This window comes from Streptopelia decaocto, assembly GCF_964273445.1.
Source record: "Streptopelia decaocto genome assembly, chromosome: 3".
NCBI classification, from domain to species: domain Eukaryota; kingdom Metazoa; phylum Chordata; class Aves; order Columbiformes; family Columbidae; genus Streptopelia; species Streptopelia decaocto.
Window position 1 is genome coordinate 50,440,972 of NC_138656.1, and position 27,881 is coordinate 50,468,852.

Consider the following 27,881-nt stretch of genomic DNA (forward strand, 5'->3'; position numbering starts at 1 on the left):
TCTAGAAGCTTCTCTGCACCCCCACACTGTTTGTGGGATGTCCCTGAAGCCTTCCATCATCCCCCACACTGGCTCCTTGGCACTCCCTTCTCATAATGGCCCTGGCCAGGGTGCTCTGGGGCCAAACAAAAGAAGCTGTTAGCCTCAAGTACCAGAGAAAGAGGGAGATGTGCCCACTCCTTCCAAACTGAAGGAGAGAGGGGGGTTGCATTCTACCACAAGGCCTCTGCAGTGTCTCAGAGCTGAGGCAGAAAGGCCACTTCACCACTTCACCACTGCCTCCCCACCAGCCCAGGGTGGATTTCCCACCTGTGCCCTGAAAGCACGTACCTTTTGACCACTGCTTTTACCCCAGGGGACTCATCTAGTTATCAGTGCTCACGGGCATGTGGCTGTTGCACATGGCCTTTCTAGAACCATCATTCTCCTAACACAAAGGTGAATATGTGGAACTCCCACCTTGCTCCGAATTTTTGTTCTTCTCTGGCCCTCCAAGCCTTCTGAAGGCTGTACTGACTTGCCAGGGAAACCAGTTGAAACTCCTGAGGACACTCTGGCTGGGAATGCCTCATTTGCCTTAGCTGAGCCATGATGGAGGTGATGTTGCTAAAATGCATGGGCATCTTGCGTGCACCGTGTGGTCTGGGCAGACCAGAGATATCAGGAGCTTTGCCTGGAGGGCAAAGACACATTATTCACTGAACCACAGTGAACACTGCCTCCCAAGTCATGAACAACAAAAATGAACACAGAAATGGGGAACAGCTGAGGGAAGGATGCTTCTTTCCCCTGGGAAGGACACTGAGGATTGTTGAAAGAAATTCTCATACAGAATTGGCATTATCAAGATCTGGTTTTGGGGACTGGCTTACACAAAAGCACAGATCAGAAGCAGTTCCAACCTAAGCGGTTGAAGTCTGTGACTGAAAATACCATTGGGACTTAAAGCTGAATATACAAAACTACATAGAATTAGATTATTTGTGGGTTCCCATACTGCCCACCAGCACGATCCTCATTTTTACCTTAACAAAGTGGGACCAAGCAATCTGAGAACAAAAACATGCTCTACAAAACAAGAGAGTGCCTTCACATTTCCCAGCATCCAGTACAAATGATTGCGTCTGATTTGGTAATCCATCTAATTCAAGGTTGTTTGAATGGCCACACCACAGCAAAGGGGGTCACAGCACAGGAGAATGATTAACTGAACCTACCTGCTTTGTTTGTTTGATGCTGCCTCACTCCAGTGCGAGTCAATAAAACTTTGTGCACTGACACACACAACTTCCAGCACCCGCCAGCTGGGCCAATATGGAGATTAGCAAAGCTGCCTTTCTCTTTCTTTTCTTGCTCAGCTCAGGTAAGAGTCCTTTGCCTTCTGCTTGCCTAGGTGAGATGGGGGCCAAACACTTGCAATTTCCATCTGAGGAAGGTAGGTCCCCAAATCCCTGTGTCACCACTTACCCAGAGTTGCTGTTGAACTAAGCGAGAGCTGTGGTTGCTCCAGTGTTGTGTTTGTTAGAGACATCAGAAGAGCAACAACAGCCTTGGTATCTGTGTGGGGAACTAATGGCTCCTGGCAAACCTGCCCCATGTCCAGAAATGGGGGCACCCTTGGAAAGCAGCCCCAAAGCCTGCTACAAAACCCATAGCAGTCAGTGAGATGGCTCTCTTTGGTTTTAGCAGGTTTTGGATCAAATGCTAAAGCTGTTTTTACTGCCAGGCATCGCTAAGCACAGTGATCCTGATTGTTATCATTTATGACACAAGTTTTAAAGTTTTTAAATTAAATATTTAAAATGAAATTAATTTTTTAAAAAGCTCCATTCTATTCCAGCAATTTCACTTCTTCTGTTGTCAAATACATATAAGAAAATGTTCTCCCTTGTTTTCCTGGGGGTAGTAAGTAGAAATTTAATCTTCAGTAACCTAGATCAGCTTTTCCAGGAATATGTCTAGATTACTTTTTATAAGTCCAAAAAAAATAGGTGTTCCACTAAAAGTAAGACACTATTTTCAAGCTCATCTACAAATTCTGTAAATAAATATTCCACAGGTAGTATTCATTTCAATCAGATTTCAGTCAGATACTCTAGTACTCTAGTACTTACACCATATTCTCTAGTACTTAATACTGCATATCATTGTATGGCCCTTAAGTGACTTTTAAAAAGTACTGTTAAAAATATATCAGTACATTTTTTATTATTTTCTAATAGATCAGACATTTAATGACAGAATAACAGAGATATATCATTGTATGATTCTATTGAGTTACAAAAGACAGATGATAAAGTTATTTTTATTTGCTCACTGTTATCAGCTCTAACTCGCTACTAAGTGATAGTCCACAAAAATGCCTTAAAATTATTTATGTCTTCTGGATGAGTACTGGTCAAGTCTGGAAAGATACATATGTAAAAGAAGAAACTGATTTCCTCATATGTTTGACTATTCTGCTCAATTATCACGTGTCATGTTTGGCTTTATAAAGACTTGGACTTTAGCCAGAATAATACATTCCCTGCTGCATTTTTAAATCTACTATATTATTTTTTAAGTTTACACTTTGCCTTGTTATTTTTTTCAGACAACTAACATCACATTTTCTTTTCTGTTATCTAAGCTTATGCTAATCTGTGCTGTCTTTTATCTTATGCATGTCATCCAAAATCTCATGTGTTCATTCTTAAACCAACTGAAAGAAAACTTGTTTTATGGTCACTGAAAAGGAATGGTATGCAAAGTAGAGCTCTTTGGATAACCATTCAGTTTTAAGATGAGTCAATTAAGTTTGGAAAGTAATATTTTCCTGTTGTAGTCCCCTGCAATTCTGGAACAGTGGACTCAGTTAGCTTAGGAAAAAGGTCAGGAGAGGAAACATTTGTTTGCTGAGTCCATCAGGAGAGCCTGTAATAATAGGATTAGATATGGGAAGCCCCAGTGTCAAGGATTTCTTAAGACATGCAGATTTTGTAGCATTGAGCCAACTCTGCAAGCAGGCACAGCAAATTGTCCTCAGGCAATTAATCATCTTACTTTTTATTATATTTTATTAATCATCTTACCTTTTATTATATTTTATATGAATATGTGTCGTGTGGAGGTAGGTGACGGATGACCCATATGTCATGGGAGTTAATTACACTGGAGTGATGTTGCAGTGGATTGAGCCTAAAATCGGTATTTTTATAAAAGAAAGATTCACAACATGACCTGTGAGAATGCTATAAAGATTATGAATTTACTGTGTCTGTCAATAATAATCTAGCTTGAAAAATGAAATAACTAGCCATATCACTTCTGTAACTTTGTAACCTGATGCTGGATATGGAAATAAACTTCTGTAGAAATTAGGAACAGAAACACAGAATCTTTATAGACATAAAAGGAAAAAAATCAATTAGATGGCGAACTCCATTATGAGCAAGACCACTTTGGAGCTAAGTGTTAAAAGTATTAGCAGGTACATCATATAAATCTTATGCACATACAGCTTTCAGATATAATACTACTAATTTATTTGCTAATTTATAATCATGGATTAATTTGTGCATCAGAGATGCAGCCTGGCAGATTCATTAGTAAGTCTACTCAACCCATTACAACATAAATAATGGTGACCGTTGTAAGAGATTACATAGTTATTTAATGATTGGGGTCTATTGGTCCAGGGCAAGACATCTTAAGTTGAACAACAGTTTAGTGACCAGTAAAACTGTAGAGTTTGTACCATCCACATGGGAGGTCATAATCTCACATCTTTCCCATTAATGTTTTTCCAAAACTTAAGTATTTATATATATCACTTCCCTTCATCTTTCTCTGACTGGTGTTTGTCTGGCACCATTTAGTCCCTCTCTCCTGTCTCTCACTCTTGTTTCACATTCCTTGTTCTCAGCTTCAAACCTGTACATAACTCCATTCAGAGCTACTTCTCTACATTTCTCTTCTGCTGTTTTTTTTGGTGTTTTTTTTTTGTTGGTTTGTTGTTGTTGTTTTTGTTGTTGTTTGTTTGTTTGTTTGTTTTGTGGTGTTTTGTTTTGTTTTTGTTTTGTTTTTCTTTGGCATGTTCCAGTCATACAGCTGTGATTGTGTCAGGAGACAGACATTTCCTCAGAGTTTATCATGTTTTACCCAGAATGAATGGTGCTTTCATCTGTCAGCACTAAATGAAAAATGGCACTCAAAGTCACAGATCTTCCTAACTGCAGTGTTCTGATTTTTAATGTCTGATTCCTTCCCTTGTAGGGAAAGGAGATATACTGGATGACTATTTAAGAACAGATGGTGTTTGGATACTTACTAGAAATAAACAGTTTTACAAGACAAATAATGAAAAAGAATGTGCAGAGAAATGTGAAGCAGAAAGAAATTTTAATTGCAGGTAATTTCTGTTGAATTTTAAAACTATGTCATTGTGGGTGTCTGCATATCGATGATATTTTCCTACCATTGCTCAGAACCAACATCCTCATGCTGCTGCAGCTTTGTCCATAACAGTGTTGCCCATGCCTGTGCCTTTAGCTTGTAGCTTATCTCCATGCATAAATTATCACATGGTCAAGTAAAGGGTGGAATTGCTATGTATTACTTATTCTATAGCAAATGCTCAAATTCCTGCTCTTATCCAATGTTACATGGAGAGCTGCTTATGCCTCTTTAGCTGGATGCTGCCTTGTTTCACAAAAGAATGGTGAGATGTTTCTAATTCATTGTAGGGAAAAGCAGGAACCTGAGCAGCTAGAATGTTGTTGATAACATTTTGCCAATTCATTAACTAGCTTCCCACATAGTAACTTAATCACATAGTCATACACCCTGGAAAAGTCAGCCACTTCAGGGCAGTAGAAAACTTCAGTCTCTTACTCAAATATTGAGTGCAGAATTTGAAACATATAGATGCATACCAAACAGTGCTAGTAAATTAGTAATTTATAGAAAAATAATTATGAGTTGAATAATTTGAATGGAATTTAAAATATTGCTTCCTATGCTAATATTGCTTCCTTCTCAATTTCAACAGGGCCTTCCTATTCACCAGGAAAAAGCTACAGTGTTTAACACTGGCTGAAAATGCCAAAACGTCAGTGATGTTCAACAGCACGGATGCAGTTCTTTATGAGAAGAAAAGTACGTATATAGCAAGGTAGTAGATATTTACACATTAACTCTGTTTTAACTGCATCTTTGCAATGTCTGTTGCAGTGCTGGTGCAAATCATTGCAGGTGATGACAGTTGCAGTGAGGTTGGCCTGCACGAATTATGAACTGAACTGAAACTGCTAGAGAATTTCACATATAGCATTAAGGCTCCATATATTTGAACTTCTATTTTGCCCATTTAGTCATATATTATTGGGACAAGGCAGAATAAACGTACTCCAAAGCAAAAATTATGCATTTTTCTGCCCTTTCAGTATTTGCAGTCCTCTGTTTCATGGAGCTAGCGGAGTCCCTGGTCATGTAAATTTTCAGGACTACAGGATTATCTACTTCTATGTACCCACTTCTCTAATTTTCTGTGTAATAATTCAATCAAGAATTGTTTGACTCAACTATTATATTGGCTTTTATATATTTTAATCAAACCCAAAGTTCATGTTTAGTTAGCTCCTTTTTTATGCTTAATTCATCTTATATTCCAGGCTTAGATAAGTGGTTTGGTTTTATGATTATTTTTGGCATTAATCAATTAATACTTTGCTAAGTTTTGAATAGATGCTATATAGCTGGAAAAAAAATATATTTTTTTAACTGGACTATCTTCATTAGTTTTGTGGGAACATAGATAATGAAGTCACAAACACTAAATTCAATGTCTTCTGGGAAAAAGGAAGCTCCTATTACTAAATGGTATGTAAGATGAGTAGTGAACATTTCTTGTAAGAACATTTCAGTTTGTTTGAAAAGACAATTATTTTCGATGTCTTTACAATCCTGAAGCGTTTGAAAGATATACAGAAAACTGAAACCGCATGAATAATCATGGTGCAGGTTCCCTTTGCCTTATCAAAGTTTAAAAGAGAAAGTGGTTCATGTCCAAATTCTCAGCTACTATAAATTAATACAATTCTGATGGATTCACTAACTTCTGCTGGAGATCTGGCCCAAACATAACAAAATGCTAGAATGTTAACATTTAAACACCTATATCTGAATTCTTCTGTACTAGACCGGATAATGGATTGCCAGGTTCATGTTATCAGGTGCAACTTGGTTTGTAACAGCTATTTTCAGTAAGTACTAGCTTAACCTCTAGCTGATTATCAGCCAGTAACATTTTGTTCTTACAGTGCAATATGTGTTAAGAGCAGAGTATTGCATCTGGGTAGGAACAACCCCACGTTCCAGTACAAATTAAGGAATGACCTATTAAAGAGCAGTGTAGAGGAAAGGGACTTGGGGGTCCTGGTGGACAGCAGGATGACCATGAGCCAGCACTGTGCCCTTGGCATCCTGGGGTGTGTTAGGAGTGGTTAGTAGGTCGAGAGAGGTTCTCCTTCCCCTCTACTCTGCCCTGGTGAGACCACATCTGGAATACTGTGTCCAGTTCTGGGCCCCTCAGCTCAAGAAGGACAGGGAACTGCTGGAGAGAGTCCAGCACAGGGCAACAAAGATGATTAAGGGAGTGGAGCATCTCCCTTATGAGGAAAGGCTGAGGGAGCTGGGGCTCTTTAGCTAGGAGAAGAGGAGACTAAGGGGTGACCTCATTAATGTTTACAAATATATAAAGGGTGAGTGTCACAAGGACGGAGCCAGGCTCTTCTCGGTGACAGCCAACGGTAGGGCAAGGGGTAATGTTTTCAAACTGGAACACAGGAGGTTCCACTTAAATTTGAGAAGAAAATTCTTCTCAGTGAGGGTGACAGAGCACTGGAACAGGCTGCCCAGGGAGGTTGTGGAGTCTCCTACTCTGGAGACATTTAAAACCCGCCTGGACACATTCCTGTGTAGCCTCACCTAGGTGTTCCTGCTCCGGCGGGGGGATTGGACTAGATGATCTTTTGAGGTCCCTTCCAATCCCAAACATACTGTGATTCTGTGTGTTCCCTGGTGTATTCTTTCTGTGCTAATGACAAGTGGATCTTCTCAACAGTTTTCCTGAACTTGCAGTTTATGTTTAGCTCAGCCTTAAAAGCTAGAAATTGAAGCATACTCCTTGATTCTTCAGTGTTATTATGATCAGATCCCTTCCTTTTTGAAGTCTCTGGATAATTCACATTGCAGCATTTACTGTCTGTAGTGGCCCCAATCCACCTCAAACCAGAGATATTTCTCATAAGGCTGCTAAGGTGTATTCTGAAAGTGAGACTCAGCTTCCTAGAAGCAATCTTGTTATCACAGCCAGCATCACCCAACCTGAACCTGCATATGCAAATAAAGACATTTAGTGTCCTTAGGCCTCAGAAAGGTTTTCTGTCGGCACCATGACTCCTCGGTACCAGAAAATAGCTGCTGTAAAACTCCCTTCTGCTGACATACTATAGAAACTGTTCTGCTTGGAGGAGGCAATCTCCAGAACATTTTACAACTGCCACTCCCTGAGGCTCATGATGACTGTAAAATCTCACCTGTGCCTGAGACCTTGGAGTTCATAACAGCTACTCTGGCACCAGTCTTTGCCAGAGCTTATTTTCCTTGGGATTGGATACAAAGATTTGTACAGAACAGCTGCTTCAAAGACAAAAGGTTCACCATTCTGTGAGTATAAGAGTTTGTCTGGCTGTGCTGGGCCACACAATGTTGTACACTAACATTTTAGCCCACGACAGACAATTTGGGATCTATGTGCAGACCATACTTTGGATTGGCCATAGTTACAAAGGCTCCATGAACAGCTGTCAACTACAGTTTTCCTTTCTCTGTGTTAATGGCAAAATCCTGCATGAGGAATCTTCTTCTGATTACAACTTCCTTATTAATATAGGAGTAATCCACAAGGCACAAATGCACAGCTTTTGTAGGCTACACTCACTACATTATGAGTCAGATTTCTTCCCACCCACACCTCCAAAAGTGCTTTTTCTTGTGATAATAATTGGCCTCTCAGAGCTTAAGAACCACGGCCCTTTTTAGTAGCTCAGTGGCCATCTGGGATGCTTACCTTCTTCTGTGGGCAATAATCAAAGATTTTGCACTTGGTCACTGAAAAAATCCTTAAGAAATTGGTTAGAGACTTCTCCCTCTTTACAGAGCAGTTTTCTTAGGCAAACTTTAATTTTGTCTTTACATGTAGCTTGGCTCTTGATCCTATCACTCTCTTGAAGAACACTGACTTTCAGGGGTTATAGGCCAGCACAGTAAAGTCATGTACAGGATGGAAAAGTAAGAGAGACTTTGGGTGTCAAGTGGAAAGGAGATGTGTTACTAAAATTTCTGTTTAAGAGGGATCAAATACAAAGGTCTAAATGCATGGTGGTCTCCATGTGCCATTTGAACAGGGAAGTTACTTGCTTGTCTTCATTCCTGACCCAGCTATACAGAGCCTCCACCCCCTCTCCCTAGGTGCCAGATGAGTCTGGCTAAGCATTTAGACATGCTAAAATAATTTAGTAGCTACCTGGCAACATCAGAAAGTCTATGGGCAAGGCTATTGGCCAGAGATGGTCATGCTGGAACCTGCTACTGGGGTAGCAGTAGTTGAAACAGCAGTGACAAGACTTTTGGGCACTCCAGGAGTACCCAGACAACCAGACAGCAGCTTCAAGAGCATGTGCTGGTAAGACGTGCATCATAGACATTTGTAGTCCCAGCCACACTGTGATGACAGTAACTATTGCAAGACACTCGAACAAGCCTCAGCTTTTCCTATGAGACTGGTTTCCTGTTCTGCTCTAACATCTCCATTTTATATTTGAGGGCTCAAAGGGTTTATTCTTGTGCAAAGAAATTGCTGAAAGGAGAAATGAGGATCACTCACCCCAATAACTGGAGATTTTTCAGTGTCTGTTGCCAATAGAAGCATCATAAACATGCTTTCCTTCTCTCTGCCTTGGAATCCTGCTAGAAAGTACTTGGGAGTCTGAGGCTAAGAGGAATCAAAGATGTGGGGACCATTTATGTGACAAATATATTGTAATAACTAAGAATTCTCTGGCTTGAAGGGATAGTTTCGTGTTACTCATACTGCGAAAGTGCTTCTGAACAATAAATTTCAAAGAATCTTGAGCTGCTGGTGAAAGGCCTTCCTTCTTATCCCAGTAGTAGAGCATATAAACATACATTTTATGCATGTCAACAACAATTGTGACTTGTTCTGTTTTCTTAATTTTATTTGATCAGCTTTATATAAATGCTTCAGGAATTTTCATCTGTAGTTACCTGCTAGTTGCTAACTAATTTGTTTTAAAATATCTTATAGAAATGCATCTCTCTCTTTGCATGCACAAGAGGTTCAAAATGTGGGTAAAGCATGGTTCATCATAAACTGATGAACTCCAGACTTACATCTGCAGATTCTCAGTTTCAAGAGGTGCAGTGTTGTAACACCATTGACTTAACAAAGCCAATTCCATTTCAGTTTACCTTCTACAATGTAAAAAAGGGATTGGGAAGGACTACAGAGGAACAGAAGCCAAAACTTGGAGGGGTATTCCATGCCAGAAGTGGGCAGAAAAAACACCTCACAAACCAAAGTATGGCCTTATTTATATTTGTTTTCATGTGGTTCTGAATTTTTTCCAATCTTCCCCAACTTCATGTGTATAAACAACTTTATAGTGCATGTTGTCAAAGCCAGTTGTCAGATGACTTTTAAAGACAACTTTATCTTCCTCTGTCTTGTTACTTTTGACTCTACTGGCAGAGAACTGCAATGATTGGGGTAAGGAGAGGGTGCATTGTCAGCTAGAGAAGTTGTGTTTAAATGCTGGTGAAGGTGAAATGCTCTGTCTATCAACCCATGATGAAAATTTTGGCATAATTTCTCTTCTGAATGAGGTGCGAAAAAAAAAAAAAAAGTGCTATCTGTCCAGCTTTATGACTTCTTTCCTGCTATCCAGAGGCAGTCAAGAATAAACCTTCAGCAAAACATCTAAGTGCCCAAGGGACCTGCCTGGGTGGATTTTTCTCTGGGCTGGCTGTCACTGGGCTCACTAGAGCACGTGTGGAAGCAGATAGCCGATTTTCTCTGATCCATGTTGGAGTTTTATCTGTTTAAAAAGTTATTTTTATTGTTATTCTAGTGAAACTTGGATATGCTTCTTTAGATTTTTGTTTAAAAGCCATTTAGTCTTCCCTGGGAGGATTGCTTTAGGAAGAAGCCCAGGTTCACTTGCTTCAAAATCTCTGCAAATTAGGATCCAGTTGTGTTTGGTGAATAGTCTCTAGAGATTCTCCACTTTTAAAGTAGCTGCATTAACAAAAATACATGACAGGGCCACAGTGAGCTGACTAGATCAGCTAGATGCAAGTATTAAACACAATGATTGTCCTTTAAAACTGTCACAGTCCTTACAGGCTGTAAACTCACCCATCATTGGCAACTGGGATCTAGAGAGAAGCTATTAATAACTGTAGTTATTGAATATTTTTCAGATTTCATTTATGGGTTACAATGAGGAATCTGTCTCATTTTTACTGTGAATGGAGCCCATAGTTAACTTAGCAAGTCTTCTGCTTCACTAAATTAATGGAATTAAAATAGAGTTTTAATACTATTACAGTTATACACCAGAAAAACACCCCAATGCAGGGTTGGATGAAAACTACTGCAGAAATCCTGATGGAGATGAAAATGGACCCTGGTGTTACACAACAGATCCTGCTACCAGATTTGATTACTGTAACATCCCAGAGTGTGAGGGCCAAGTCATGCACACTGGAGAAGGTATATTTGTGTTTCAGAGAAGTTTGAGTGTTTCACAGTGTTTGAGTAGCTAATGTTATTCCTGCTATTTGTTCTTGCTTTTTTATTGCAGATTGGTTTCAAATGTAAATTTAGATCAAGCTGGAACTTAAGAAGTCCACAACACAAAGGTTGTTTTCCTAATTGGCTCCAAATATCAAAGTAATTTTGTAAATATCGAGGAACTGAATTTTTTAAAAATTTGCTAATAGCATCCTGCTCTTACCCCTAGACATTGATTTAACAAGAGTAAAGACTGACCCAAGTCCTATGTTACTTACAGAACTCCCATTGGTATCAGTACATATAGATATATGACAAAGTCCTCCCTCTAAATGACATGTGTCCCTAAAGCTTTATTCATTTGGTTAGGCTGTAGTGCCTGATCTTCTGGAATCCTTTCATCATTTGCTGGAGCAAACCCCTCTTTTCCTTTCAGTGTAGTCTTCCATTAATAGATCAGGATCAGAATTCACAGGCTGGTGTGAACCTTGCTTTGTTTTCATTATGCCTAGGCCCTACAACAGAGTGCATGCAGTGTAATGGTGAAGACTACCATGGAGAAATTTCCAGAACAAAGTCTGGGCTTGAGTGTCAGCGCTGGGATGCCCAAGAGCCTCATATGCATGGATTTACCCCAAAACAGTGAGTCATGCCCGGTGCTGAATTAATTCCCACAGTGCCTGGGAGACCCTGCCTGCAGACAGCCCAATTGCTGCAGCCAGCCATAGCTGACTCACAAGCTTCTCTTTCATTTTCAATGTACAGCTTTCCAGAGAAAGATCTGAAGATGAATTATTGCCGTAATCCTGATGGCGAACTTCGGCCCTGGTGTTTCACTACTAGCCCTACTAAACGCTGGGAATATTGCAGCATTCCTCATTGCAGTGAGTCTGATTTCCTGAGATATCCCAGAGGGCGGCTCTTCTCATTAAAGTGATGGAGGAAGGGGAAAGACAAGAAATCACAGTTCTGAATAACCTGAGGAAATCCTTGTGAACCATGCAAAGTGCACATTAATAAGCAGAATCACTCACCAAATTTCTGTTACGTAAACTCATGTAAGGTCAGTGAGGATGCAAGTGTAACAAAGTGCAATAATAGCAGAGATGTAATGAAAACTGTAATTTGGCTTCAACCACCTTTTTAATTTACCTGAGAGGCAGGGCATTCAGGTTAAATCAGCTGACCTGATAACTCATGGAAAACACCTAAACCACCACGTGATATTTTACCTGTGTCTGGCCAGCACAGCCAGCACTGCAAGGGAAGAATCCTGAGAAAAAAAAGTTCATGCCTCATGAGAAAAACCTGTCTTATCAGTGAGCTAGCTTAAACCATTGAGCTGAGCACACTAAATCTGGACATTTCCGAACCACTGAATCATAAGATTAGCATTACCGTTTGTAGAACTGGACTGCACTTTGAGAAATATGTTTGTGTTTTTATCTCTTGAGCTTGCTTTCTCGTGCATCTGCACTTGCCAGTGCTCTAAGTAGCAGCATGTGTTTGCTAGATGTAGTTCATATCAGCATGCTCAATTACAGGTGGAAGAATTATTATTAATAGGCTTCTGTATGCTAAAGTAAATTATGAAAGTTATCATAGCATCTCCATGTTGTGCTTAAAACATAAAGAAAGTTTAAGGAACAGACCAACCTTTTAGAGGTGTCTCCTCAGGAAATTCCAAAAAAGTACATATAATTATTTATAAGTATAAATAAGATGTATGCATTGTAGATTCAATTTCTCTCTGCCTTCTGCAGGTTCTGTGTCTCTGATCATCACTCTTACTAACTTTGCTGTTCCCCACATGCCAGATGAATTCACTTTTTTCCCTCCTCCTTCTGCCTCACTTTCCCGATTCACTGGCTCCATAGGCTCAGCTCTGAAGGTTGTTTTGCTTTCTTTCACAATTTCTTCTCGGCCCTTATCGTCTCTGCCCTTCCACCCTACCCATGTACATTATATGAATGTGGTCCCTTCACCCCACTTGCTTTTGCTTGTACAGGACTACTTACTGACTTTCCAGCTCTGCTCCCAGGGGACTGCAGGCACAAAATCTGACTCAACCCAGCAAACTTATTTGCTGACTGCTGCAAGTGGGCAGACACAGGACATCTGTCTGGCCCCCAGACTGCTTGTAAAAATGTATACTTTGGTTTTGCCCTGGCTTTCAACCAATGTCACCTCTGCTGAAGGAAAAAAATGCATGTTCGACATTACAAAAAATAGAGGGTCTTTTAAAATATATTTGAAAGCACTGTCTAGTTGTGCTTTTTCTTTTATTTTCCTTTTAAAATCCTTTTACAGCTACACACCCACCAGTCTCTGGCCTGGGCTCCCAGTGTCTTTCAGGGAAAGGAGAAGACTATCGAGGCAGGATAGCCATCACTGAATCAGGAAATACTTGCCAACACTGGAACACACAATTTCCTCACAGACATGGCTGGATTCCTGACAGATATCCCTGCAGGTATGCTGAGCCTCATCATTCTAACAAATATCAAAGAACATAGTTATTCCTTATAGATCCAGATGCAGGGGCAAGAGTAGCACAGGTTTTCTGAAGCTACCTTGATAAGTTGTTTTCTTGCCTTTTGTCAGCTCTCAGTACTTCCGCTCAGATCTTGCTCTTAATTTTTTTCAGGATTTCTTTTCATATCAGCTACCTTAGCCTCAGGTACTTATCTCGTCTGTTTCCTGTGCATCCAACTGCAGAGTTATAAATATTTACTACTCTTACATTAAAAATACCCTGGCTGTGTTTTGGCATGCTTACAATACATTACTCTTCTGAAGACCAATGTCCCAAGGTCCAAGATGCTCCAATACATCCTTGTGCTCCAGGGTCAGAGGAGCTGCCTTTGCAGAGTATTATCAATGGGCAAGGGTAGCTGGGACTGACCAGGCTTTTAGCTCTGTATTTTGATCCTGTGGATTTTGAAATGAATCCTGCAAGTTTTCCAGGGCATGTGAAACCCTGTCCATTATCACAGGGCAGGGATCAGCATGCACTGGTGCTCGTACACACACGCCTCCAGGATCAGGCTGAGATATCCAGTCTCACCTGGTTCTTACCGTAATGGTCAGGTACACCTATGGCTTGTGATTTGAAGTCAGCTTTTATGGCCGTATATTGGCCTCAAAAGCAAGAGCAGAAAGTTTAATAATTTGAAAAGTTCTTAATATATTATCAGCATTTAGACTGTAAATTTGAAGGCTGTTGATTAGGCCCAAAATAGTGGTGCATGAGATGATCTCTAAAAAGAATGAATGTAACCACTGAGTTGAGTTCTGCATGCGGTAGTGTTTAGTAATCTTGTATGCAACTCTTCTCAATTTCTATGAGTAGTTTAAAGCTGGTGTTTCTGTTTCAGGGGCTTAGAGGAAAACTATTGCAGAAACCCTGATGGAGAGAAGAGGCCTTGGTGCTACACCATCAACAGCAGTGTTCGGTGGGAGTATTGTGCCATTCCCCACTGCGATGGGATAGGACAAGGAATTGCTGGTATGAGTAGTGCAGTGTACTTGAGAGAAGGACTTTAAAGCAGTGAGAGTCTTATTGTTTCTCATTGCAAATGCATCAAATATTTTTTTTTCCAGTCACTTTTTCACTGTTTTAATACAGTTTTTCTGCTTGGCATGTTATAAAACCTGCCAAATGTTTGACGTTCAATGGTTAAGGAAGTGCAGTGAAGGATGGAAATCACCAGCTGACCCAACAGAAGAATTGCAGGTTTAATTTTTTTCCCAAATGTAAGGTATTTTTAGCAAATTAATTAAAAAATGAAAAATAAGCTTAAAGGGATTTAAAAAAGCACTAAATAAAAGGAAGACCCATTTTTTTAAAGTGGCCATAATAGGGAGGACGGGATCTTCCAAAGTAATAAAAATCTCATCTGAAGCATTCATCCGTTTAAGCACAAAAATAACAAGATCTGATCTTTAATTCAAACATGTTCACATATATCAAAATGAAATGGAGGGGTGAATCTTACACTGAGCAACATCTGATGTATGAGTGTAACCTGTGAAAGTTTTCTAAATATCTTTGGAAAGGTCCTTCTGCTTTTCATGCTGGCTGTGATGCTCTTGCTGGACACTGTCTGTATAAATAAGTCATTCATTTTTGTCATCTTAGGTGTTCAATACTTTCTTGCTCCTACTCAGTAAGAACACAAAATGGTGATGCAAAAGATGGGTTTCTGTTGTTTGCTACAGATGTGCCTGTGCAGGTTCCCCTGTCAGAGGAGTGCTACCGAGGCAAAGGCCAGAGTTATCGTGGCACAACTTCCATCACTGTATCAGGAAAGAAATGCCAAGCCTGGAGCTCCATGTTCCCACACAGGCATGAAAAAACCCCAGACAGATTCCCAAATGAGTATGTTTATCTCAACTTTTCTTGCTTTATCAGACAATGACTCTGATTGCTGATTCTATTATTTTTGCACATCTATGCTTTAAAAGCCTGTCAGGGAATATACCTATAAGTGAGAAAATTTCAAGGATGTGGAAATATCTTCTGTTAGTCTGATTTTTAAAATGCGTGTTTTCTTGTTATTTAAATTCTGAGTGCAATACAGCTGTGTCCCTTTACTCTTAAATCTGAGCTTCTGTAACCATCACTGGGAGATTTGTATCCGGAGTCTGAGCATCTGCTGAAATATGCATTTTGTTTATGAGTTTGAGACCTTTGTGGTGGCCTTTCTACTTATTTCATCTGAGGATAACACAGCATTTATGCTGCAAAACACAAAGGCAGATATATTACGATTAGAACTACCATTTAAATGTTCTTTTAATTGGAATTGGGCACTCAGAATTGCATATGCTGAATTTTCTCCCTTGATTTTTCTTCTTAAGACTTCCAAAACTAGAGCAGTGATGACTTAGAGAGCTAACCATAATTACTAAAGTGCCAGTCATTAACAAGGGTAGGAAAGCAACAAGGCAACAATTGCTAGGAAATCCATCATTGCCGATACTTTTCTATTTTTTTTGGCTTTTTTATGATGTCACCCTAAAGATATTTAAAAAAAAAAAATTAGTAATATTTTGACATAAAAAATACTGAAACTGGAACATCCTCAGAGGGGATTCTCATTTTCACAAACATTTAAAAAATAGAAATCAAACTGTGAAAATGTAGGATTAATGTGTTGTAGCATATTCAGAAAAATAAAAAAGCATTTCAATTTTATAATGCTGTGACTGAGATGTGATAAGGAATGGGGAAATACTGCAACTCTTCAAATTATTGAAGAGAGCTACTTCCCCCTCCCTCAGCAAGCACAGTCATGGGAGTGCTCCCACTGAATTCAGTAGAAGAAGGGTTTTTTTGGATAGGGAGAATCATTTGCATAAGTATTTATTTGCTGTTGTTCTGAATATGAGAAAGTACCCTTTGACATTTAAAAATAAAAGTTTTGGAAGAGCATAGATACCTAGCAATAGTATAGATCTTCCTGCATATTTATTACTAATTCACACATTCACACAATTGTTTATGCTTATATATATGTACTTAGAAATTAAATTATTGGCATATCAGGCACTTATTTAGCTAGTCAGTACATCGACATATTACAGCCAGAATTTAAGCCAGAGGTTGAATTATGTTTCCTCATGCATAAATATATTCCTGACACTGATGTACATGTGAACTGTAATTCTCCACTCTAATCACAAACATAAATGTGTTTGCTCGTAATAGGATATCTGGCAACAAGTAAAAAAATCAATGAATGTATTTGCTTCTACATATTACAGATCCACGTCTTTTTGGGAAGATATTCCTATGATTACTTTCAGCCTTATGCAGCATGACTATCGCAGCTATTTTTGCAGGGATTTGAGGGACAACTATTGTAGAAACCCAGATGGTGATAGCAGCCCATGGTGTTTCACCACTGACCCCAGCATGAGATGGGACTACTGCAATCTCAAGAGGTGTGATGACTATACACAAGAGCCTGCACCAAATGACCCACCTGCAACAACGGCACAAAATGTTGGCCTGACTATACCCACCACATCTGGTAACAGCTGGCTATAAGTGTCACCTCCTGTAGAATCTGTGCGTAAAGGAAATAATAATCTATCAAAATTATTATTGAGTAAGGTTGCAATATGAGTCATATCTCCTCCAGCTTTCAGACCTGTACTGTTGAATTTTGCATCAAGTACTCTTTAGTCAGTTCATATCCCATAACCTATACCATTTTACAGTGTATTCTTTAGGATATCTTTTTAATTTCAGGGAATAAGAGGAAAACAGACAAAATTGCAGGTGTTTCTGTAGCTGTGTGCTATTGAAATACAATCAGAGTGAATTTTGTTGTTATACACATTTTGCTTGTGCTGTGCTTTGTGTTTTCAGAGGGTTGACCTTAACTTGTTGTGTTGTTCATTTTGTTCATGTTTTACAAAATGTATGCATCAAGAGATACAAGGTTTTGCTTTATCCTGCTTTGTTTCTTTCTTAATTAATAGTCCATGTTGATCAAAGTGGTGTGACTTTTCTGAATGTGTAGTAGAGGTCTCCACAGATTAGTTACTTTGCAAAAGAAGGTGACAGGTTTGAATAAAAGATATGTTCCTTAATGGACCTGTGTACCCTTGCTCAGCTTCAGCAGAAGTAAGTACCTAAAGCAATGTTCTGGGAAGAAAAAGTTGTTCTTTCAGTCTAATGGGTTGTTAGTTCTGAAATATTCTTCTCTCGTGGAAGGTGCTTCCTGATACAATTTAGCAAGAATCTTGGAGTCTTTTCAGATATTTGTAATATGTTATAGAAAACATTACCCTGAAGTTTCTTGAAATTTCTTCCAAGTCAGTTACTCTGTACATCCAGGAAGACATCCATCTTGACAAACACAGCAGTAGGCACTAGAGAGTATGCAAGTCCTAAAGGTACTTAATCTGGCTTGTTTCTGCTTACCACCACCACATACAGATTCAGCAGCTAACAATAATTGCCTTTTCCTCTTTTTTCACAGACTGCATTAACGGTAATGGTAAAGACTATCGTGGCACAGTAGCAAAAACTGGAACGGGCAGGACTTGTCAAGAGTGGAATTCTCAGAAACCTCATAGCCACAAATATTTCACTCCTGTCACCCATCCAAGATCAGGCTTGGATAAAAATGTAAACAGCTGTTAATGCCATTGGTGTTACTGAACATTATCTCTGTTCTCCATGACCCCTCAGTAAACACTTCATATTCAGTCTTAATAGACCAGGATAAGCATACCTGGAAATCATCATGTTGATAGCTCAGACCTATAATAGCATTGAAGAAAGAAGGATGCATTTTACATAACCTTGGGTATTGGTACTTCAGGCCTAGAAGTAAGCCATGGGGTTGATGCTGACAGCAAGCAGCACAAAATAAATCATATAGGGCTTCCCTGATTTATGCAAACCCCAAAGCGATGCCTTTTGCTGTTTGTCACAAGCTAAGCAGGCTTCTGGGAAATTCTTGAAGCTGACCTAACTTGCTCTCATTGACTTTAGGGGAAGAAGGACTAAGTCAACAATAAATGTTTCAGTGCAAAGCATTTAGTCATCCTGTGTCAAACTTTACTTCTCATGAGGCCTTAAAAAGCACTAGAGAAAGGATGACTCTTGGTGGATGAAGAAAATTATAGCAATTTTAACATATTTTCTTAAATTTCACCTAATGGTTTTAAGATACAGGAAAGAAATTATTTTGTGATCAGAGTAAATAGAAAGCATTTAACATGCAGTGGAAAAGTAGTTGGGGAAATGGGGAAAGTTTAACACTTTAAAAAACACACATTTCTTCATTCTGTGGCTAACATTTGGAGTCTTCTTTCTCTGTTTTTGTAATTATTACAGTATTGCAGGAATCCTGATGGAGATGTAAATGGTGTTTGGTGCTTCACAACAGACCCAGAAAAAAAATGGGAGTACTGTGAAATCCCGCACTGCTGTAATTATCCTTAAAGACTTTTCTGTCCTCCCTTTCTACAACTTGTTATCATAGTTACAAAATGTTTTCAAGCCAACCATACCAAAAAATGCAGTAGCCAGTACCTTTACATTTGAACTTAGGTCTGCATGGAATTTTAACACAATCAGGCACCTGTAACAGCTGAAGTTTAGATAACCTGGTGCTAAGAATCATTAGTAACATTTCATAGATAAGAGTCTCTCTATCTCCTTTGTGGTCAGTAAAGCTAAGCACTCAGAGCTGCTAGCTGAATTTGAAATATCCAGTGAAGCTGTGAAGAGAGGTATCCCTTCCCCGGACTCCTCAAATGCAGGAGAGGATTTCCTTGATATTCATGCTAGTCTTTGTACGCACTTTGTGGCAGGACTAATGCCCCAAGATCCCGCTCTTACACTTTTCCTATTAGTTAGGAGAACCAGAGATGACATCCTTTGAAACCCTTTTCATCCTCTACTGACTAATTTTTTATTCTGATCTGGATGTTAAAACAATCTGTCCCTAGATATTTTGCCTTTGTTTTGGGGTAGGGAGTGAATTTGGTCCTGGATATTTTACACAGATTTTCCTTAGGTGTGCTGGTTGCTGAAAAATTCAGCAGGGAAAGAGATTTTACTTTTTGTGGTTCCCTGGAAATGGGCATCAATAACAGCTGTAACATAGTGGTAGAGCTGCTTGGCACACCTGGCAGTCATCTCATTTGCTTTGCTTTGCCCTTCCCTCCCTTGCCTGCATCTTGATAGATTATTTATTTATTTATTTATTTATTAATATATCTGTCAGGAATATGAAAAGTCTATTCCTTCTTAATCTCATGCATCATTTTTACTATAGTAACATCTAGAGGTCAGGTCCCTGCTCGGTTGGGCAATGTAGCAATACGAAATAGTGAAGAGTGGTCACTCCCTCAGGAGTATGTGATATTCTTCATGCTGGACATTGATTGTGTTCCTCTAAGCACCAATGCATTACGATTGTGCACGTTAATTCTGTCAACCAGACCTAAGAGCTGAATGGGTAAAAAGAGGGCAAGGTATACAAACAACACGTACCACAGCTGTAAAACCCTGCTCCCTGGAACTGCTGTGCTGCAGCTTCACTTTGAGATCTGATCTCTTTTCAAAACATCCTTTGCATACCAGCTTAAAGGTGTAGGGGAACCTTACAGTCTCTTGCCTTTATTACTTCATTAACTGTCTCATACTGGAACTAACAAATTTAACATCTGTAGTACCATAGGCAGCTCTGGAAAGTGTTACTTGGGTCCTTACTGAGCACCCAAGCTCAATCCATTTTAAAAAGTTCTGAGAGGTTTGGATTAACAAGAAAGTAGTAGAGTGAGCAGTGTGAGGGTAAAATTGGAATATCTTGTGACAGAGGGACAGTGACTCAATTTTACTTACAATTTAGGGATTATTTGAACTCAACCAAGGTGTAGACTGTAATGTTTAAAATAATTTAGAAATTGTTGTAATTCTCTGGGCAATAAATTCTTCTAGTTTCTTCAGCTCTCTTTTCCCTTCAGCTTCTTCCACTTTCTTTAGCTCTCTTTTCCATTCAGATTCCCTACAGATTTTCTTGTGGGGGTGAGGCTCATTGCAATTTTACTTATGATATTTGACTACATCCAAATGCTTGATGTAATTAACAATTTTTTCCAGATAAATTAATATTTTGTCTTGTCAAATGTGGTACATTAGCTGCAGGGTTAAATGCTCATGGTAATTATAATATAATGGAATATAAAGGTTCTAGTTGGTTTTTTTACCCTTAGTTTCTATTAATCAATATAAAGAGTGAAAACCTAAGAAAGACTGAAAAAAAAAAAGGCTTATGCCTTTCTCTTTTCATCTGATTGCACTGTGGATGGCATTAAAGTACTGCTTTAAAAATCTCCATTGTAGCTTTTTTTGTTCTGTAGCTTCTTCCAAGAATGACTGTGGAAAAGTCCCCACGGAGACTGAGCGAGCCTGTGAGCAATATATCATGTGTGATGCACCTCCAGGATCTTGGCCTTGGCATGTCAGTCTCAGGACGAGGTACTGGTATTATAGTTACTGCATCACCATCTGTGAGAACCAGGGTATCACTGGGAACAGGTGTTAGAAAGACACTGACAGGAAACAATGTGTATGCTTCTGGAGACTGGACTTGGTTTCTATATAAAATGCCTTAGCATGTAAAATGATTTTTTAAAAAAATCATAATGTTGACAGATAAGTACTTATTGGGCCATTAATCTCAAGCTCTCTGCTTTCTCCTGAATCTCTAGAGGGCAAACATGAAATGCAGATATTAAGTACACCTTTATTTACTGAAATGGGGAAAGAGTAATTTCCACTGAGGATAAGGACAACTAATTGCATTCCACAGTGAGAGATTTAAGCTGAGGAATAGAGCCACCAACCTGCAATGTATATGACTGGATTTTGATTATCCCTTTTCACCCAGAACCCAGTCTGGTTCAAATGTAAATTGATGCTGTGACCACCCGAGTTGTGTTCAAAGCCATAGAAAGACCATCATCTCTCAGTATAAAAAAATGATTATGCATAGCATTTCCGTAGTCACAATGAGAGTGGCTGAACAGCAGATTAAGTGCTTGCAGAAAGACTATTGAAAATTTCTAGAGTTGTTGACAGTCACCATGATAAATATTATCCCAGGAAAATTTAAAAGTCCACAGTAATGTTTATTTAAAGAACTAGTCTAAAGCAACGCCACAAATCAGAAGGATGTGTCCTTTTATTAATTGCTCATCAGGACAAACTCACTACATCATAAGTGAAATCATTAAGAGATGTATTTATTTTTATTAAAATCCTGAAAGCAAGAGTGCCCTGTTGCAAAAATTGCATCCGGGTGTTAAATTTCTTTTCATGTCTCTTGTGTTCTAGAGCAAATAAAGCTTGTCCTTTGAAAATCTGCATTTGGTTTCTCTTGCCATTGGCAAAAGGCAGACTGCGACTGGTAAAAAAGTTTTTAATAAGGGACATATTGCAAGTTTGCTAATATTTCCCATTGTGCACAGCATAGATGGTAGAGAATTGACTATGCAGTTTTAAATGAATGATTGCCTTCTCTCTTTTAGTACTGACGTGCACCATTGTGCTGGCACTCTGATACATCCACAGTGGATCCTTACTGCAGCTCAGTGCTTGCAAGAGTGAGTATCCAGTAAAATGAGTGACAGGCATTTCCTAAATCTGCACAAGAAAATCAATGAAGGAGCAAGATGTACCCAAAAAGGCATTTTCTTTACTCCTTATTTCCTGTCTTTCTTGCCAGCAAGCTGTTTTTTATCTTCTGCTCCTGTCTCCTTCAAACAGCAGCGGAGCACAACAGAGGTTACTTCTGTCTCTTCCCTCTCCCCTACTTCAAAGTATGCCAAAGAAGGTGCTAAGGATGTGCTGGTGCTTGCAAAACTGTGGCCAGCAGCTGGCCCTTAGGGCTTTAGAAGTTGTGAACACTGCAAGAAGGTGCTGTATTATTTACAGCCCAGAAGATTTTTCACAGTCATAAAAAATCAAACTGTTAAAAAAGTCACATTTTCCCTCTCCCCAAGAATAAATGCGGGCATCTGTGGTCAGAAACAGAAGCTTGACCATCTTGTTAATTGCAGTTCTCCAGAGAAATCACTGAATTGTTTAAGAGTGACATTCCTGATTACAGGTATGGATGTTTAACCTTGCCACTGTCATTTCTTCCAGGTCAGCACAGCCTTCTTCCTACAGGGTGTTTCTTGGGATACAGAATCTTAATGCAGCAGAGCCATCCCTACAAATCCAAAGTGTTCAGAAAGTATTAAAAGAACCAAGTGGAGCAGACATTGCTTTGTTGAAGTTGAACAGGTATGATTTCAGTCAGTTTTCCACCCCTAACACCTTTATTCTGAAGTCACAAATTGGCTTAGCTTGGAGTTAGTTCTCAGGTGTGATGGAGGGTGGTATGAGAGTGTGAGTCCCTGCGAGTGTTAGCATAGGTGTCTGTTCAAAGGTGCCTTTTGAACATTTCTCCTACTGAATGACCCCATTGGCAGAACATGTGTGAGCTACTTACACAGTTTAGGAAAGACAAGGACCAGTTAGGATGGATGGGATCACTATGGAGAATTCCTGCTTCCCACCTGCTAGGAGCAGCTCCATTGAAGCAGGGAAGGTGGAGGCAAACTAAAGAGGAGTCATGTCTGGAGAATCTTCTGTTTGTAGGATGTTCCTGCTGTGAGCCCCAGCTGAAGTTTTGGCCAGGAGGCATCACAGCTTCTGCATGGAATGAGTAGAAGGGTTCAGTTTCCCTGGCAGTGCTCCAGGTCAGGCCACATGCAAGTTTCAGGAGCTGCAGACCTGGCCAACAGCTCAGTAAAACCAGATCCTGCTTGTGATATAGTGAAAAATCTAGTGCATAACTGTAATTACCTGAAGCCATCTTCTGTGTCTTGCTTAGATGTGTGAGCAGTCTGCACTGAAATGTGTGGAGTTATTACAATGTTATTTTTTACCTTTTGGAATGTTCCTGAAACTTCTGTGCTTACTCATTGTTTTTCCTCTTGTTATTACACTCACCACACATGGATTAAAGATCATGAAAAGCGCATGTTTCACCTAAGAAGACATTTCTTTTTCAAAATTCACCATACAGCTTTAATGAACTTAGGACAACATAACTTAAATTTCGACTCAGGTACTCTGGTGTTGATTCGTCAAAATCCCATTGACCTGAGGCAAGTAAAGGAACTCACGCTCCACCAGTTTTATTTTTGCTAGGGCTTGTAACTGTGTCATTCAATTCCTCTTTCACTGGGTGCTCTATACACATTTGCACTGTCAATGCATGCTATAGCACTGCAGTCAGTTTTGCATCAGCAGCACTCACCATCTGAACACATTCTGCATGTGAGATGCCATAAATAGCAGATATGGACATTATAGCCTTCAGTTTCTAGCTTAGATCAACTTTGCTTGTTTTCAACTTCATTAAATTCCTTCTTCACATTTGTCTTCATCTTTCTTTGTGGACCTTATTTTTTCCAAATCTTCCCTGTCTGTTCATAAAACAGATGATCCAGGAAAATACAATGTGAGAAGACTGGTTGCTACTCCTATACCTACATTTTATGGAAACAGACAAGACTTGTCAGAGACCAGATGCAGCTCTGTGAAGATCTAGACAAAAATCACATTAGTGTGGTATTTACTTTACTGAGGTTCTAGATATACTAATGTGAGAAATACTGCATGATATCACCCACAGTTATATCACCCATAATCAGGGGAGAAAGGACTTTTCCACAGCTTCAGCTGTGTTTGCTCATTACTTATTTTTCCATCCTTCACTTCGCCTGTGAAGTCCTTGAAAATGTCCATGACCTCTGAGGCAGGGGGGATCTGAGATAAGTCAGGATCACACCACCTGTAAGGGTTTCTATGGCTGGGCTTGGGCTTGTGCATGTGTCCGTACACAGTTCAGGGGTAACCAGAGATCAGCGCTCTAGCACTGTGCTCCAAACACAGTCACACTGTGGCTCTGCCCACAAACACATCCCAAAGACTTTCAGTTGCTGTAAACAACACCTTTTTCACTAAGCAACCAGGCACCATCTTGCAACAGTCTATACAGTTTCAAGGCACCATCACGTTCTCTACCCTTCTCCACACCATTTCCATGGAGAGCCTCCTGACTATGAAGACTTAACAAGCTGATGATAATCTACCTAAGGATCTTCTAATTATTCTTTTTTTGTTTTCCAGTCCTGTAACAATTACTGACCATGTAAGACCAGTTTGTTTGCCTGAGACCAGTCTGATGGTAGGAAGAAATGCAATATGTTTTCTAACTGCCTGGGGAAAAACAAGAGGTAAAGAACATTCAGTGTGATTGAAAACTTAGGAAGGTTTTCAAATACTATCCCAAAATGTGTGCTGTCATGGAACCTGAAAAAGACATTTTACTAAAGATTTACCTAAGTCAGAGGTCACTAGGCAACATTATTATTTTTATTTCCTTCTCTCAGATCTCAATTTTCCCCTTCATTGCTCACATAAATTGAATTCATTAAACAAGAGAAAAGGGAGAGGAAAAGTAGACTTGAGACTTTGCCACCTTTTATCTCTGTCTATTTTTGTCTTTCTTCAGCTAGGCTATACACTGTATTACAGAAAATAAGGACAATATTCAAATAATATCCTTTCCTGTAATTTTGACCTTCAGATATACATTTTTTAGCATCCAAATGAAGCATTTGCCTTCCTGTAGTGACATTACTGCCTATATTGACTTCTGCAGGGACCTACATTCACTCCAGACAGAAAGGATACATGAGCAAACACTAGCCTTAACACCTTGTATCTGAGATAAGATGACAGCCTGGAAACCGTGGTGCCTTTGAGTCAGAGCTTGCTCAAATCCAGCCACCTTTGGGTCACAAGCAAAATGAATTCAGGATGAATGTTTTTAATGTCAGTAAACCCCAAATGTCAAAAACCTCCACCTGTGCTGAGGGTCGAGAATACCCAGCCCTCTTTGATCCGCTTTTACTGCAATAGGAGACAATTCCTCATACCTGTGGCTTCCAGCAGTGATGCCGGCATCTGCCCTCAGTCAGTCCCACCTCCCACATACACATTTGGCCTTGCTGAACTACATGCAAGGGATGCCCTTCCCACCTCCTTTGCCAGGCAACACCTTATTAATACTCCACCTGTGAAATTAAGCCAGTGATTCCTCTTCATGTGTGGATCCACAGAGTTAAAAAAAAACAAATGAGCAGAATGTGTCCCTGTCTCTGAGTTTTACCGTAAAAACCATTCGCATAGGTCGCAGTATCTTTTTCTCCCTCTTGTGTCATTTAGCTACAAAATTGATGCTATGAAAATAATGCTTAAGAATAATCACTTTACTATTAGTGTAACTCATCAATATTATCAAGAAACACTTTTCTCCAGCATAGACAGTATTTACTGGCTTTCCTCTCACTTATTTCTTACCCTGCATTGTTTTTTCTTCTGTTCAGCTTGCCACATGGTGGCAGCTGCCTCCTATGTTCTGGTAATCACAGCCACAAAAAAAAATGGTACAGGCAAGATCATTAAGATGGAAAAATCAACAAACCCTTGTGGCATTTAGGCTGTGGGAAAGAGGGATGTGACATGTCATGCAACTAGTTCATGAAATTGGCAGGGGAAGGGGAGCAGAGCCAGAGCCCCACATCTAAATAAACTGTGTTTGGGAAAATTCTGCCTTGGCTTCAGGATAATTCTGCTTGTCTGAAAAATGCTATCTTCAGGCTTGAAGTGGTTTGAATTAATGTAAAGTGAATCCAGGCTAACATTTCCCCCTGAAACAAGCCATTGCTACTGCACCATAATGAAAGCCTGTAAAACAACACAATGGCTCAGAATCTATTTGTTTTTCAACACTTTGCAAAGAAGAATAACCTCTGCTTGTTGAGTGTTGGTGTGATCCAAGTACAAAGTTGAAAGATTTAATAAGGTACTTCAAGGAGCTCAGAGACTATAGAAGACCTGGGGATGGATCCCAATGCTTTCATTACTGAGGCTTCACTGGAGCACAATGACCTGGCTACCATTCATAACTGTTATATTTTCTTGGTTGTTCATAAAGGTACTGATACAGACAACAGATTAAAAGACGTTGAATTCCCCATACTTGAAAATAGAATCTGTAATCGCCCTGAATTTCTGAATGGAAGTGTCAAAAATCATGAATTTTGTGGTGGATTTACTTTTGGAAGCATAGGTAACTGCGAGGTAAGAATAATGTAGCTTTGAGCATAAGCAGGTCAAAAGACAATTTATACTTTCAAGGCTTGAAAATAATTTCAGCAATTCAAGGCTTCTACGTGAAGTGTAAGGACTGAGGTATGCATAGCATTTTTTTCTTCACTCACACAGTCAATGAGAATAGCAGGGAAACTGTGTATGGGATTTTTGCCATCCTTTCAGAACTACATGCTGATATATCCTACTTATAGTAGCCTGGTGTTGAGAATACCCCATCCCACCTAAAATGAAGCCTGTGACATGCTGCCTGGCCTTCCTTTTGTTCCTAGAGACAGAGGGGAATCTAGTGACTGTTTCAGGTGCAGCCTGGAGATGTACCACATCTTTATTAAATGAAATGAAATTAAAGTAAATTAACCTTGAAGTGCTTCCAGTTTTCTAATTTTCACAAGCATGTGTTTTTCTTCATGGAAAGTATTGTGTTGGAAGCTTTTCAATGAAAAGCTGGTAGGTATTTAGTGACAGAGTCAGAAAGCAAATGCTGATCTCTCTGAGCAGGCATTCAATGCTGCTGGTGCAAATAAGGCCTTTGAGAGTGTGGACAGTGCATTCATTGATAGGCATACAAATCACTGGACATATGTATTCATCTCCTGCTATGCCTGGATTTTAATAAACAGCATTATAACAATTATATTCATTTTGTCCAGGATCAAGCAGGTCAGAGGATGTGGAAAATTGAGAAACTTCCTTTTTGGGGTAACTGGCTTCACAGTGATCTGGGGGTGTTCCCATATCCGTGGCTGAAGGTTGGGTCTCTCTTCCTCAGACCAGGGGAATGGCCTGAATGCTTGGAAACAACATTTTTCCCCCTTTTTTTTACTCCAGCAGGTCTAACAAAACACTCTCCCGCTCTCTACAGCCCTTGCTTTAGTCCTATTTTGAGTCCTTCAGAGTTACCTCAATATTATTCCTACTAGTATCCTGCTGTTTGCATGTCTAGTGTCTCCTTCACTAGTGACTTTATTCTCCCTTCTCTTCCCTAGGCTGAAGTTGGAGGACCTCTGGTCTGCCAAGATAACGACAGGTTTGTCCAATACGGAGTCACGTCCTGGGGACTGGACTGTACCCAGCCATCAAAACCTGTTTTTGTCCGAATTCCTAGTTTTGTTTCTTGGATCAAGAATGCAATGGTTGCCCATTGAATCTGGATGCAGGCTAGCTTTTCTTGGAAAAGAAACAAGTGTCAGAAACAACTTTCAAAATATGTTTTAAAAATTGTAATAATTCATAAGAATCTTAAATAAATATCATTAC

General features: G+C 39.6%; 1 protein-coding gene across 1 annotated transcript; it reads left to right on the top strand.

Annotated features, from left to right (window-relative positions):
- Positions 1-1,314: 1,314 nt before the first annotated feature.
- Positions 1,315-27,769, top strand: LOC309437269 (plasminogen-like; the record flags this gene model as incomplete). Its single annotated transcript, XM_082047468.1, has 19 exons — positions 1,315-1,363; positions 4,255-4,390; positions 5,030-5,136; positions 9,527-9,641; positions 10,671-10,834; positions 11,368-11,497; positions 11,621-11,739; positions 13,166-13,328; positions 14,233-14,363; positions 15,077-15,236; positions 16,703-16,893; positions 17,851-17,999; positions 18,714-18,807; positions 20,747-20,864; positions 21,917-21,991; positions 22,536-22,676; positions 24,573-24,679; positions 26,446-26,591; positions 27,611-27,769. The coding sequence occupies 19 exons, from the start codon at positions 1,315-1,317 to the stop codon at positions 27,767-27,769; spliced, it is 2,454 nt and encodes an 817-aa protein (XP_081903594.1).
- Between the last annotated feature and the right edge of the window lie 112 nt (positions 27,770-27,881).